Below are 15,919 nucleotides of genomic sequence, written 5' to 3'. Positions count from 1 at the left end.
GCTCTAAGCCCACGTATTGTCATGGGATTTTGATTTCTTCCTTTTTCTCAAGCCATTTCCAGCCTTCTCTGGTGTGTTTAAAAACGTTAGCAATTTTCTTTAAAAATCTAATCCTTCTTGTTAAGTGCCTGCCCTCTCTGTTGTTAGGAGTGCAAGCCAGGCTGGGTGAAAGGTGTACTGTACCTGAGAATTACATGTCCGTCAGGGAGAGTCCTCACACGCTCCCGAGCAAAGGAGCATGGGGGTCAGGATTTTAAAAGAAATGAGCTATTGAGTTCCTTTCTGTGCTTATAAGTGATTATGTGGTTTTATTGCATGACTGAAGTGTGCGATATTTCTGTTGCTGACAGGGAAGGCCGCTCTAATGCTCACATTAAAGGAGATTACCAAAGAATCGGAGATGTTATGCTAAAGAACATTCAGAGTATGAAGGTAGGAATGATCCTATAACTATTAAGCTTTGACACGGATTAACGTTAGCGTGCTTTTCATTTTCATATGATGCTGCCTCTTGTGCTGGTTTTTGCCAATTGTGATCAAGGCTTATGCTATAAAAGTTTCCTTTGATGAAGTAGCAAGCGTTTGGTAAGCCCCGAAATTTCAGAATTGCAAGCTGATTTTAAGTTGTCCAGTCCCTTTTCTCAGTCCACTCTCCAAATACAGGAACAATGAACACAAAAGTTCAGGACCATTTCATTTCCAGTTCTTTTTTCTTTCAAATAAGAGGGCAAAACATCGGAATTTGTACAGCTGAAGAGACTGTTCAAAAGCCGAGTGTGCCTATTTGTGCATGCAAATATAAGCGTTAAGATATTGCAGGAGTAGTGACTATAACCTGGATATTGATTTGATTTGGGAAACTTATATTTGTGCACTATGGTGCCAAGTTAGATGAAAGGTTTTTGAATAAATGCGAATAATTGCCCTTTAAAGCTAAAAGCAAAAATACATCTATGAAGTGTAAATCTAGGTGTAACGTTCAGCAGACTTTGCATCTGTTCTTGGTCTGGCCGGAGTAGTAATTTTGATGCTCTGTGTTACTGAACAAACAGCATGGAACGCATGTAGGCACGGGAGCCTACAAAAGCCCTACAGACTTTTACAGTATAGATGAATAACGCACAGCTCACCTTATTAATGTAGCTATGCATCCAGGTCGGTGTGTGGCAAAACATGGCACTGCACCTTCAGCATGCGGATCTCAAAGTGCTTTCGAAACTATCCGATAAATCTTTCCTTGGTGATTGCCACTTCGGCATTCTGCAGTTAGTAAACGGAGCCGCCTTGAGTCCTTGGCTGGAGGAAAGGGCAGTTTAATCTTTACAGCTCTCCTGAGACATTAGTTAGTGCTAGGCTTATCTTTCAGAAGATCAGAGAGAGATGACGAGAGGTTAAGTGACATGCGAATGATTATACAACAAATCAGAAAAAGAGAATGTAGAAATCTTGATTTACAGTTCCCGACGCAGACAGTTTTGTCACCAATAAGGCGGCCTTACCCTTTCTGCAGTGCACTTAGCAGGAACTGCTTTTTCCCCTCAAGACACAATTCAGCGGCATTGGAAGAAGCGCAGGAGGGACTCTTCTACCTCTATCCCTGCTTTCAAGAAGTACGCTCCTTTCCACAAACAGTTTTTGGAATCTCAGCTTCTGACAGACTCTGCTTCTGCTCTCAGTACCTTGCAACATTAAATTGTCTGTCCTTCACTGTCTGCAGGTCCTTCTGTGGCACTAGTTTAACGGCAGCATACAATCCCCACTGTAACTTAGACCTGTCAGTGTGCTTTCACCTTCGCCATTCTCCCTTTCGCGTTAGAGGATTTTGTTCTCTTTGCTTTGAGAACCGTCACCACTGATAAGCACAGATATTTGGAGGAAGGAGCCAAAGTGCAGTTTGACTTAAAGAACTGCACTGGAAACAATAAAGTTCGTTAAAACTCTACATATTTATCATGAGACCTGTTAAAAGACCTGAAAACTGTCACTCCTTGTTTAATTAACATACGAAAGAGGTTAAGAGCAAGTAATTAATGGGCAGCCTCTGTAGTAGTCCAGAGGGTCTGCTGTGTCTTTGCTTGAGTTACGGGCTTGTAAAATGAATATGCAGTGTATGGAGGAAGCAGCTTGGCTGTAGGGAAGGTATATTTCTGGTAAGGATGTCACAAATCACAGGAGTGAGGGAGTTGATTGGAAATGTGTCAAAAAGCACGAGCTTTACATTCAGCCAAACTGTCCTCTGAAGTCCAGTTAGCATCACATTTAGTTTCTTTTTGTTGCTGGTTAATATTCTACCATGTAGTGGGAGACTTTGACTTCTGCATCCTGAAGAACCAGTTTACCTTTTCCAAAACACAAATGAGGCCCCTGTGTTAATTGTTTAAAAAAATACCGCTGAATTGTTTTAAATGGGAATCGTGAATGCCTGGGATACTGGGACCTAGATGAAGTTACATATTTCATGCAATCCTCATTCACTTGCTGGTGCATAACTCCCCTGCTGCCAGTGGGATCATCTTAGAGACTGCACTAAGGAGAAGAGAACGTAATCCGGGGATGAACAACTCTAACATACCCATTTCTGTCGGACAACTTCTCTATTTTTGCATTTGTTCAGATTCTCAGGAGATGCAACTTCTCATTAATAACAGGGGAGGAGAAGCTAGAAGTCCATTTGCCTGCATGTCAGTTCCCCAAAAGCACCTGAGGGAACTGGGGCAACTAAATCTCTTCATCCTCCTAGAAAACCGTTTTGTTTCCTAGCTCTGCATTCGCATTGTCTAGCTCTCTCCCTGTTGCACCTAGTTGCATGAGCTATGTTCATGTCATGTCCTTGCCTTCGGATTTCTCACTGCTATCAGACTTAGTTTTGTTTACTCATGTACTTTTGTTTTACAGGGAATGCAGAGGAGGTGGGGGTGTGTACTTCAAAGGAGTAATGCCATTTCTCTCTTTCAAGTGAATATCAGAACTATTGTGTTGTTGTTTGCAAAATCCCAACTGCTGTGCTAGTTGGATTTTTTATTGGAATAGGTTTGGGCTGAGTCATGTCTCACAGTGCTTGCTAATAGCTCTACCACATGCTCTTTTCTTTGTGCATATAAGCAACTGACAATTCACCTGTGGAAGCACAATGAGATTTTAATGGAGTTGGAGAACGGGATCAAGAACTCTCGCAAGCTGGAGACCTTTTGCAGGGATTTTGAGCTACAGAAAGTCTGCTACTTGCCTCTCAATACCTTCCTTCTCAGACCTTTACACAGGCTTATGCACTACAAGCAGATAATGGAGAGGCTTTGCAAACACTACCCACCAAGCCACATAGACTTCAGGGATTCAAGAGGTAAGTAAGAGAAAACACACCAGTTCCTGCAGCTGGGGAATGGCATGCAAATCCATTAGAGGTGCATGGCTGGACAAAAAAAAAAATCTTTTTTTTAAGCCTACATTGAAAGAGGATTGAGTTGCAAAATGCAGCACTCAGAAGACCAGAAATGGTAGGATTAAGGTTGCTCTTGCATACACATTATGCCACAGTCTGGACAAGTACTGGGAAGAGAAATCTGCTGGGGGATATTAAACACACAGAAATGACATGCAGTTCAGGAAGTCGCTTGAACTGAAAACAGGTGGGAGGCTGGGAGAGAACACAGGGAACATACCACATGTCTTGTTCCTAGCTTTCCCTAGAGATCCGCTAGGAACACAGAATATTGGCCCAGGTGAACCCTTGGTCTGACCCAGTATGGCTGCTGTTATTATGCCTTTAAGTGTTATTTGTCTTTCTTCCAGATGTACAGTTTGCTCTATTACCATTTCCATGATTTGTTTCAGGGACAAAAGCTGCCAACGTGTTTTTTTTCCAAATGTGAAGAAATTTTCCTCCTCTAGTTTGAACTCTCTGCCTGCTATTTCTTTTTGATTATTTGTTTTCCTCCTTTCTTAGCCCCATCCCCCACCCCCGTTGTAAGCTATCTACATCTAAAGATAACTGTGTTATCTATACAGTTAGCACTCAGCGCAGATCCACAGAAGGACTGGGGCAGGGAGCAATGCTTGGCGTGACTGCTCCCAGCTGTAAGGTGTTAGCTGAGTTAGCTGCTTAAGTTCCCTTAGATGCTGTGCAATGAGACCCACAGCGAGCAACATGCAAAATGCGGAGGTAACTTGACCTGTAGCAATAGGAAATGCCACAGAGGTCTGTGGCACTGAAGTGCTACGTGACGCAGATGTTTACCTAAATGTAGCTACTGCCTGAATGATCTCAAGGAATGCAGTGAGTAGTGCCTTCATTTCTTTTAACCAAGGCTAGATGATGAGGATGATATGTCCATTCCCAGGTCCCCAGAGAGTGCAGCAGCCACCAAGGTTTGATTCCTGCTCCACTTTTGAAATGGATACGAACACAGGATTCAGGGGTGAAAATAAGAGTGCATGAGAAGGTCATTCTGACTCGGGGACACTATCACTCTGGGATCAGTCTCTTACTAAGGTGTTTGCAGATTTTTGTTAAAGGTCAGAGTGTAAAGGAAGCAAAAAAAATGGGAGGTGTGGATGTGAATCCCAGCAGAGAGCAGAGGTGCTCCCACTAATAGGTGGATGAACTGGGCACTGAGCAATGGTATAAGAAGAAAGAATGACTGTTACTGTTCCCTTTACTGTATTTTTTTAATACTAATGGCTGTAACTGCTCTTCTAGCACTAACGTCAGTCAATCAGTGTGTTTGGCCCATTCAGAGACTGCCTGTCCATTTAGGTGTATCAAGGTTGGTGTTCACATACATGATGGCACAGGGAGCCAGCCCATGAGATGGTTCCCCAGAAAACATCAAGTGATGAAGTGATTTTCAGCTTAGTTCCCTGAGTTGGCTTACTGTGTTGTTGGCACAGCAAAAAGGCAAGACATGGGAAGCAAATCGGCAGCAGCCTACACTTGGTTTGGCTTCTGCTGCCGCAGAGTGGGACTTCGTAGTGCCTGCTTCCCCCTGTATCCCACCTGATCCTTCTTCACACAGCAAAAATCCCCTTCAACAATGGAGATTTTCCTTAGGAAAATCACTCCCAGGTGTTAGGTCACTCGTTGTTGATAGTGTCTTTGGAGAGAATGAAGTAGAGCCGTGATGTGACTCAGGGACATGCAGCCCTTCCAGCTGTTCTCATTGCTGGGACTGAGGACAAACCACAGGATTACCAGGTTTACCATCTGAGACGATACAATAAATGACACTGCCATTTCCTGGCGTTTTCAAATACGGACCTGACCCAGTGTGTGGCAGGCTGTGGAAAAAATGCAGTTTTTTCAAGCATATAGAAGACCCCTAAATTAATTGGAGATATAAGAAATGAAAGCCTGTAGGAGAACCCATCCATTGGTGCTCTGAATTGACTCAAGTATTTGACTACAAAGTTTCTGTGGCTAAAATAGAGCAAACTTTTGGTTGAGGAAATAGACTGTCTCTTCATTACAACGCTCCATCCTCAATAAGATGATATCCAGAGTTTGTGCGGTTTTCAGTCTGCCCGTGTGGGTTTACACTGTGAGGGAAAAGGCTAACACAAGGAAGTTGATGTTCTTGAGCTGGGTGCTGCAGACAAAAGCCATCTTTCCTTTTGAACATTCTTGTAAGTTTTTAATAAGCATTTTATGGTTTTGTCCATCTAGCTGCTTTGGCTGAGATTTCTGAAATGGTGGCTCAACTCCATGGCAATATGATAAAGATGGAGAACTTCCAGAAGCTGCATGAACTCAAGAAAGACTTGATAGGCATAGACAATCTGGTGATCGCAGGAAGGGTAAGTAGCAGAGTTGTGATCAAGGTCTGATACAATTTCAAAGCATTAGGTATGTTTTAGAAACACGTTTCTTAGGAGCAGCTGTGAAATTGCCTTTCCTCATATGAACCTTTTTCTCTTATGAAAAACTATCAAATGTAAACATAATAATACCATAGAAAACAGCAGCCTTTAAAGCAGGAAGAAGCAATCATCTTTATTACCTTTTTACTGATTTTATTAGGTTTATCTTATGTATAGATTTAGAAGGTTGTAGGCAATTCCAAACATCTATTACAACAGAGGCGGTAAAAATGTAATATTTATCACAGTGTTCAGAGCTTGAGCAATTGCACATTTCCCTATTTCTTGCTGCCCTTAAATTTTTTTTTCAACCCTCGATGCTAGAGCATAGCAGATTAAAGGAAAGTAAGGCATTTGTGCTGGAGGACCTTCAGCCCTTTCACAATACCTAGCTTTGAAACTCATGGCCCTGGGGACGAGCAGTCTCTTTAGTCTACATGTAATGTTAGGCAATAATTTTTGAGGCAGTGTTGCCTTAGGTAAGCACTTTTAATTGTGTTATAAAAATACCAACATCCCTTTCTTACTTGTCATGCTTTTTTAAAAATGGAGGCTTATTTCCGAATAAGTGAGCCTCAGTGTAGTATTTATACCTTTTTTTACTTTTCTGTGTGCACGTATCTGTGTGTGCAAACTTGAGAGTTGTCTGTTGTTGAAGTAATTTCCTCCCCGCTCCCCTGACTTTTGTGTGTAATACACGAAAACAGTATTTGCGGCAACTGAAATGCTGGGGAAAATGCGTTGCTAGACTGTTCTCGCCCCTTATGCATTTTTGGGAAACAGCTTGGAAAAAAAGATGAGTTTTGCATTGAATTGCAAATACGGCAGCACTTGAACTTGCCCTGCAGCCCGGCCGTCCGGCCCTGACGCACCCCTGCAGGCTGGCCGGACCACCGCTCAGCAAGAGCCGCAGCCCGGAGTCTCCTTGCCGTGCCCTGCCCGTGTCTAGTGCCACAGTGGGGTCATGGCAGAGAGGCAGCTTGCTGAGCTCTCTAGGGTCTAATTCATTTAAGGATTCAAACATGAAGAAAGAGGGGTTTGAAGTTGATGTGCCATTGGGAAGGCAGCACTGAGCATGGGTATTTCTTGATTTGTGGCTCTTCCCCGCTTCCTCCCTTTGCCTCTTCCCTCTCTCCCAAGCAGCCGCCACGGCTCATGCCTCCTTCCAGTGATCCACAGACCGTTCACTTCCTTGGCAAGCCCCTCAGGACATTTCACAGCCTGCGCATCTCTCTATCACATGAAATTAAATGCTGTCATCAGTTGTTTCTGCTACCCTATTCTATTTAAAGACAGAGCAGTCTTCCTCTCCTGGGAAGTTCAAGAAAAAGGCAGATGAGGCGCAGAGGTTGTTTGCCTGCCAAGACAGAAAGCATTGGCCACCACACTCTGGCACATGCCCAAGAGGTCGCTGCTTTCCAGCCCTTTGGCCACTCTTCTAGCTCCGGCTGAAGTCCCTGGCCCGGCGCAGGCTGGGCTGGGAGGCAAATGCCACTGTCACCCATGGCTGGGTTTACCCGAAGGTGGCTGAACTCCACGTCTCAGAGGAGAAGTCTCACGTTAGGCTAGCGATTCAGCTGTCCTAAAGGGCGCTGTTGGTAACCATCCTCTTCACGTTGCCCCAGTCTGGGGTCTCTGCTGCCACCGAGCTTCTTCCTATATAGAACATTAAAACATCCTGTGGTCAGCTGCGCTTGCAGAGTGCAATGACCTGCAGCTTCGTGTGTTTGCATGGCGCTTGCCATGGTGGTGCTAAGCCTGCTAGTGACCATTAGGTGACCATTTTTATGATTAATATTTTCTGGTGGCCAGCAACAGCTTCCAGTGGCCTTTCTGGTAACGTGAGCCTGCCGTGATATAGGGATAACCACCTCTAGCCACTTTTTCCCCCCCTTAGCCCTTACGCAATGCAGGTAGGGGGACTGGATGCCTCACAGCAATCCTAAGGCAACTGGAGTCTCTCTCTGCACAGATTAATCTTCGACAGCCAGTTTATTGCTAAGCTGCAGGTGATTCTGGTGCTTTATATGCCTTTTACTTGCACAATTATGAGTAGAACGACCTTCGAAAGACTGTAATAAATAAATATAAACCTCTTGGCAGAAGCTGGAGGGAGTGACTGAAAAATGATATTTTCATAGGTTTCAGATAAGTGGAAGAGTGAGTTACGGTATAGTCCACAGTAAGCCCAGAAAATCCAGCATTTTGAAAGTTTCAGATGTGCTACTTTTCCTATAATTCCATCCCTAAACATTCTTAAACAGTCTGATCTGAATTAATGTACTGTATTATACGACATGGATAGTACTAGGATAACTCACACTGCCAGACAAATTTCCTCCTTTTTCTGCTGCTGATGGTGATGTTGATTTGTGTAGCTGATTTTACATCTCGGTGAAGAGCTGTGTATGCCATATGCACAACAGAAGCTTACCAGTGGCTAACCAGTAACACACAGACCAACTTATCATTAGTTTTTACATCATTTGTAACATGAAAAATATTCATTCAAAACTGATGAAAGAGGGAGCTGTCTGAAGGAATCAATGTAGGTAAAGAAAATTTTGCTTAGCTGAATTTTCTTAAAATGAATGAAAGACTGTGAAGGAGTTTATCCTAAAGACAGTTATGAATGGAAAGAAATTATCCTATAAATAAGGTTTTTAACATATTTAATAAAGAAAATAAAAAGTCTTGGTGACTGATGGTCAGGTCAGTCCTATGACCAAGTAGTCATATTTATGTTTGCATAACAAAAAATCATTTTTGCAGAAGGTACATATTTGTTTTGTGTTTGTTTCCCACAGGAGTTCATTAGACTGGGCAGTCTTAGTAAGTTGTCTGGAAAAGGTTTACAGCAACGGATGTTCTTCCTGGTAAGCAAGAAGACAGTTTTTCTTTATATAATAAAATGTAACTACAGGCAACTATTAGGTATACTGTTAGACTCAAATTGTGAATTACACTAAATATTTTTAAACACCCTTATTTAAGTTAACATAATACATCACCTATGTAGCTGGTTGTTAAGAATTTATGTTTCTGTCCAAACCCAATATTCTCTTTGTAACTGCTTCTTACAAAGATAAAACTATTTTTATATGGCACTGTGAATATCATGATAAAATAATACCTCCTAACGCATTGTCTTAAATAAAAGCAGAGTCGTCATAAAATGAAAAGTGGCATGTCCAGAAAAGATGATGAAGAGTAACTCCTGGTGATATGAATGATAATCCACATAACGCTCTCAGGACACATTTATAGAACCAAGTTTCTCCACAAACCATCCAGTTTCAGCCCACGAGTGCCCAGCATGTTGAAGGACCTGCCTTTACCTGGAGATACATTTTGTAGCTCTTGCTCTAGGCAGGGTTATCTCCTTCCACCATCACTCGCAGCGTTTTCAGGTTACGGTGATCCCACTCGGTCTCCGATCCGCAAGAGCCGACCAGATGGTTCCTCCTCTCTTCCCGGCCAGCTGACTTGCTCCCAGGCCCCCCATCCTGCTGCTGCTCAGCTCTTGGTGCCGGGGCACTGGGGTGCCCAGCAGAGTGCATACATTTTCTAGCCCACCGTTACAGGGCAAAACATTAAAGAGTCGGGGCACTGTGGCAGGAAAATACTTCCTTGGCTTCTGTATGCAAAAGGTGAAGACAGTGGGGGTGTAGAAAAGCTAGAGTGTGCTAGGTTTTACAAGATGTTTGATATTTAATCTTTCAAATGAGCCAAAGATATAACCGCTAAATCTACCTGGGGAGGATTATCTTCTGCCTTTAAAGGCACTAAAGAGGAAGCCTAATGAATATGGTACATATTTTCTTGCATACTACAGTTCTTGTTACCGGATGGTGCCTCGATATTATACCTGTATAAAACATTAAACAGTTGAGACTAGACTCTCAAGTCAGTTGCTCGCTCTCTCAAAGAAGTCTTTGGTCTGTCTCAAGCACCAGAATCTTTTTGGAGGTAAAATCCCGGGTCCGTATTCTGGTACTCCGAATACATGTGTAATCTTTGGCAAAATTAAATCCCCCTCTAGTGGCTGATCCACATAGCTTCGTGAATTATAGCTATTGGATTGTAGATGTCTGTGGTGAGAGCTCTGTTTCACACCACAGAGTATGATTATCTTGATACAACTGTCTGGTTTGAGAAAAACATCCTTTGACCCAGGTGGCACAGTGAAAATATGCCATTCGTTTTATGGCAACAAAATGCAGGCGGTCATTTGACATGCTTTTGGCAACTGCTGTTACATGCAGGAAGCTCTACAAATTGAAATACTCAGTCTCTTCACCTTGATTTTTCTAACCTAAAGGCATCTACCTTAAAACAGGTCTCCCAGCTTCCTTCTGAATATGGGAAGTAATAGATAGCCTCTTACTGCGTAGGAGTTAAGTTGGACACACCTCTCTCAGGCATGCTTGCTTATCTTTCCACACAGAAGAAAATATTGGTGAAACACACTTATCTTCCGTAGCTTCAAAGTGTGACAGAGTGTGAAACGTACTACTTGGTTTCACTCTTGTTGTGGCTTGTTAGTTCTGACCCAGAGATCACAAAGGGAATGTTAGAAGGCATCGGAAGATATTGTGGGAACATGCCTGAGACTAGCTGGGAAGGAAGGCAGGGAAAATAACAGGTGCTAATACTAGGTACCGGAATATTGTGGAAGCCAGTATTTTGGATTCATGCATTAGAACTGCCATATAAATAGTCAGCCAGTACTGGCTAGCTTTCCCATATTTACCACTCTGATTTTTTTTCCACATACATACATGCCGACATTCTAATAATGCTTATTCTTGCTTTTTAGTTTAACGATATCTTGCTGTACACAAGTAGAGGCCTGACAGCATCAAATCAGTTTAAAGTCCACGGGCATCTTCCACTGTATGGCATGACAGTAAGTATTGTGAGAACTTAAGAGATTCACGCTTAAATGGCCATTTGTGGTCCCACCTTAACTTCTTGATGAATTTCTGCCGGACTGAAAGCAGCAGCAAAGGGCTGTTCTCGGATTCGAAGTTGTGGTTACGTTCTGCAGTGCCTGATGGGGCTGTGTTGGGTTCGGCATGTGTTCGTGCAGCATTCTACACAAAGGTGATTAGATAGCAAAAGTGGGGGGGGAAAAGGCATTTTTGGGGGCAGCTTCCTCATAATGAAAACTTCTCGTGAGATGGGTTCTTTATTTTTTTTAAACCATAAATTTAACCATGATTCTTACAAGTAATTCATCACCAATTGCTAATAGACACACTGTGCAAGGCAAGTAGCGACAATCTAATTTCTATAAAAAAACCATTTCCTAATGTTTTCAGCTCTATATCTTAAAGCCAAAGTAGTGGGCAACTGGCAGCAATATGTCATTTGGAGCTTTTGTCGCAATTCTTCTGGAAAACAGCCAATTTGAGCCAATAGCAGCTAGTTACCTCTTCTTCTTACATGATTTCAAAAATATTTTTGCTAGTTTCAAAACACTTTCATTCCCCCCCCTTATTTGCATTGGAACTTCTCATGGGTTTGTATCGATACCATACTGTTTTCCTGAGAATTGGGTTAGGTAATCACTACCACAGTAACTTAATTTCTCTAAACACCTGCGAGGCTTCAAGTTTTATCTAGCGTTTCTAGGAATCTTCTCAATTATTGATGTCCATTTGGCGTGGACTTGTTCGCAATAGAACTGTGTTACGCTGCACTGTCCAGAGCACTCCCAGCCTTTAACATATCCTTTTGTATGATGAATCACTCTTCTGATAAAAATACCACTATTTTCCTTGTTTTTTTTTTTTTTTTGACACAAAGCAGACAAAGCCATGCTTTTGGTTTAAGAGGTTATTGCAGAACTTACTGTTTTTCCAAGTTGCAAGCCACCGTTCTTTTCTCAATACCTAGCTCAAAATTGTTGTTTCTGAACATTTCTCTTAGTTTTCTCTTCCCCAATGGTAAGAGCTTGTTCAGTTCACTTTTTCACCTTAAGAAATATGTACTTCCTGCAATCTGACTGCATTTTTTGGGCTTTTATCTCTCAGATAGAAGAAAGTGAAGAGGAATGGGGAGTTCCTCATTGTCTGACACTACGAGGTCAACACCAGTCCATCGTTGTTGCTGCAAGGTAATTCAGTGGAGACAACTTACACATGTAAACTGTATTTCTCTGCAGCTTTCACAGTGGGACAGATAGAAAAGCAGAGAGGCGTAATTTTGTTTGAATTTGCTCTTAAAACAAGTTCAAAGGTATATTCTTTTGTAAAAGCCACTTGTGAAGGAAAAAAAAAAGTGAGTGGGACAAAACAGAGTGGCAATTGTGCAAGTCAGAATCAAAACTAAGTTATTAGGAAAAAATCCTAGCATCTTGTGTCTGAATTTATTTATTTAAATTAAAAGTAAGCTCAGCTTGTGACTATTCCTTAGAGTTTGCTTTCAGCCTGTATGAAAATGAATAAAACCTGAATTTTCATTGTTAGTACCCATGCCGAAATGGACAAATGGACTGAGGACATCCAGATGGCAATAGACCTGGCAGAGAAAAGCAGTGGCCCTGCCCCAGAGTTACTGGCTAGCAGCCCACCTGACAATAGTAAGTAAATGCTAGAGAGTAGGTTTTATTCACTTTCATCAGTATGATTTGTGATTGCTTCTAAGCAAAGTGGTGAAAAATGCTGGGCACAGGTCAAACTGATACATTTGAAGTTGATTTTTATATATATATATATATTTTTTTATATATGCGCCATTTTAATGTTCTTGTTGATGTTAGCAGAAAGTTTCACTGAATAGAGAAGTGACTTAAGCATAATGATTCCAGGAACTATTTAACAAGATTTGGGCAGTGCCTGTCTGTGGAAGGTATTAAAAGCACCAACAAAGCACGGTAGTTAGTCTTTGATTCTGACACTTGCAGAAACACGTAAAAAAAAAAAAATCTACTTAACATCTGCACAAAATTATTTCTAAAAGTGTGTTTTAAAATTAGTTCACAATATTGTGGACAGAATTGATTTGTTTAATTTTTCCAATTATATATGTTGTTGCATAGAGGAAGAAAGATGCTTTTTCCCTGCATTTCATAGAGTCTCCTGATGAAACTACTGTAGACCAGGAATCTGAGGACGACCTCAGTGCATCCCGCACCTCACTCGAACGTCAGTCACCACACCGTGGCAACACTACGGTGCACGTCTGCTGGCACAGAAATACCAGTGTTTCAATGATCGACTTTAGTATTGCTGTGGAGGTATCTGCCTCAGAACGATCTGAACTGCAGCTCCAGACTCGCTCTTGAATGACAATTTCCTTTTTGCTCCTCCTTAATAAGTGCACTATTCCGTTGTCTCCGTCTGGGGAAGTTTCAGGCACACCTATTTAACTGACTCCAAATGATGGCATAAACCATCAGTCAAGACACACGTATCCGCTCCCTTAGTGCATCTTTGTAAAATCAGTTAGAGCAGTAATTCTCATAGAAGTCAAAAAAAATGCTGATGCCCTTTAAAATTTAAAGCAGGTCAAACTGTCTTAATGCTTTCAGTTACAGAGGCATTAAGTCATTGCTCGAGCTGAAAGGATATTGTCTTTAGCTGCTGCAGCCAGAGTTTTAATTGTGTGTATTACTAACTTACTTTCTTTACCTAGCCATCTTTTCTGGAACCTTGTCTCATTGCTCAGTCTCATCTGCTTTTTCTTTATTTGCGTTTTCCACGTCAAAATAAAAATCCTTTTTTGCCCCCAATCACAGCTAAGCCAATGTGATACGCATTCGATAATTCTGTACTCAACAGATGAGATGCAGACATTGACTTGTCAAAGGTTAAAATGAAAGACTCCTAGTTCAGTGTAGGTTTTAGGATGAGGTGGTAAGCCTGCTTACGTGTTCTTCCTTCACCCAAGAAAGGCTCCAGGGAGCTCCAAGTACTTTATCACAGTCCTCATCAAATGGAAATTTATCCTTAAAGAAAACAGTAAAAGGAGTTTTAAAGCTGGGTTGGCTTCTGCTCCCAAGGCAGCCCTCAGACATCAGGCCACCGTTGCTCTAGAGAAGACGCGCTGACACAGAACATAGAGGTGCAAGGACAGACAGTATTGTAGTTTGTGTAACTGCCCCTGGTTTTAAAGAGAAGGCGAGTTGCTGAAATGTGGCAAAGAAAATTATTCTGTACTAAAAAACTGATTGTAGAGCTTCTTTTTGATCCCATGCTGGTGGATTTTCTGCTCTTTATACCCTTATATCCTGCACGGGAGGAATAGTTCAGCGCGGAACAAGGTCTCATATTTTTCCCTAAAGCAGAGGGCTCATTATAAATAGATAGAAAACTTAAACCAGTGACTAATTCTAACGATTAAAACATTTAGTTAGGCAAATCTTCTGGTCTGAGATCAGGGCTCATTGTTCCTTATTTTTGTTCCTCCCCGTGCCTCAAATGAATGCAAACAAAGCCGCGAAGACCAAACACACCCTGGAGACATACCTTGTTCTGTGAAAACATCTTCAGCTCCACTGCTGTTCCATGCGTGGCAGGTTACGCTCATGCTCACATCATTCTGTTGGTGGCTCTCACTTCAGCATTATCGTTTATTTTCTTTGTGTCTCTCCCTCCTTTCTGTCTCTCTCGTGGTAGAAGATCCTCTCTCTGTCAGTGACTGTACTTCCCTACCTGCTGGACTGATCAGTGATCAGCGGCCTGTTTCCATTTCATATGTCTGCTGGTACCGAATGCAAAGCCTGTCCTTTTATGATATCCTCCAGAGTAATGAGGTAACAGAAAATTAAGGAGTACGCCTGTAACTTAGGGCAAGGAGGCAGCAGTCCAGATATCAGAGAATGGGATGATTTGAAGCAAAGGCTTTAGTGTATATCCAAGACTGGTGAAAACAGAATATTTTCAAGAACATTTAATTTGTAGTAGATAAATCAGGACCACCAGACTTTGAGTATTAAGCTTTACAGATTAGGTTACTAGCTTCTGCATTATATAAAGAGGATGATGTAAACAGCTATTTTGATCCAGGTGAGAGCCCTTACAGTCAACAAGGAATGGGAAGTAATTAATGATTCACTGAGAACTCCCCTTCATTTGCAAGGCACAATGATGCTGGACTTTAGCTCTTCACTGTGTGAAGAGCAGTTTCTTTCGCTAGCCGTTAAATACTTGTACTTGGTTACAGCTTCCTCCTCATTTTTGTTAAAATATCCAAAATCCAGCTAAGAATAAGGTTAACAGTCCTTGCTTTTGAAATCTTTGAAAAGTTACCATGTGAACTCACTGGGTACTGAGAGCTCAATCTCTCTCTGCAGTTCTGAAGTATGTCATAATTTTCCTTTACATCACAAATTCATGTCAGACTTTCTGTTTCCATTATTCTACTTAAGTATCATTTGAAAACAGCAAAGACAGACTAGGATAAGACGACTGACTGATGTTTGGCAATATATTACTGAAAGCCACCTCAATTATAAAAAATAAGTGTAGTAGCTTGAAGTTTTTGGAAGTACCCAGCTACAAACAAAAAAATATATTACATAAAGCGCTACTTAGTAGTAGAAAAATACATCCATTCAACCAAAACATTTTCACATAAACAAGGTCACATACAACCAGATAAAAGCAGATAATTTTTCTTACGCTAATTAAGCTGCAGGTAGCTGTCACTGTTTTATTTGGCTACTTTTGATCTGTTTCAGAACCAGCTGTCTGGAAATCTCCTAAGAAAATTCAAAAACAGCAACGGGTGGCAGAAGCTTTGGGTGGTGTTCACCAACTTCTGTATGTTCTTCTATAAATCGCACCAGGTAACGGACTGCACAAGTGCGTGTGGCTGGAAAAGACCTTTTGTTTTTTCAAAGCGGTAGCAGGGAGAAAAGCGGACATCGGTCACGGATGCTGTAGGCGAGAGAAGCAAGTGCACTGGTCACGGCTACGCAGCCTTTACTGCCGCTGGAACACGGAGCAGAGCCCGTTCTCAATCTGCTCGCTTGTCAGTTGAAGAACGCGTGCTCGTTCCCTGAAATTTTCAACAGTCACAGTGCATATCATCCCTAAAAGTAGAACAGATATCACTA

At 41.8% G+C, this 15,919-nt stretch overlaps 1 protein-coding gene across 4 annotated transcripts in view; it reads left to right on the top strand.

Annotated features, from left to right (window-relative positions):
* FARP1 (FERM, ARH/RhoGEF and pleckstrin domain protein 1) overlaps positions 1–15,919 on the top strand; it is a 217,866-nt gene that overhangs the window by 198,902 nt on the left and 3,045 nt on the right. For all 4 annotated transcript variants that reach the window (XM_075138217.1, XM_075138188.1, XM_075138208.1 and 1 more), the window contains 9 exons: positions 351–432; positions 3,103–3,340; positions 5,660–5,790; positions 8,661–8,729; positions 10,673–10,762; positions 11,892–11,974; positions 12,327–12,439; positions 12,933–13,096; positions 15,542–15,649. In XM_075138217.1, coding sequence (XP_074994318.1) covers positions 351–432; positions 3,103–3,340; positions 5,660–5,790; positions 8,661–8,729; positions 10,673–10,762; positions 11,892–11,974; positions 12,327–12,439; positions 12,933–13,096; positions 15,542–15,649 — 1,078 coding nt within the window. The remainder of the gene's footprint in view (positions 1–350; positions 433–3,102; positions 3,341–5,659; positions 5,791–8,660; positions 8,730–10,672; positions 10,763–11,891; positions 11,975–12,326; positions 12,440–12,932; positions 13,097–15,541; positions 15,650–15,919) is intronic.

Source organism: Calonectris borealis, chromosome 1 (genome assembly GCF_964195595.1).
Source record: "Calonectris borealis chromosome 1, bCalBor7.hap1.2, whole genome shotgun sequence".
Taxonomy (NCBI): Eukaryota; Metazoa; Chordata; class Aves; order Procellariiformes; family Procellariidae; genus Calonectris; species Calonectris borealis.
The sequence above is the reverse complement of the archived record's forward strand: the minus strand, read 5'-3'. Positions and strand labels throughout refer to the sequence as shown.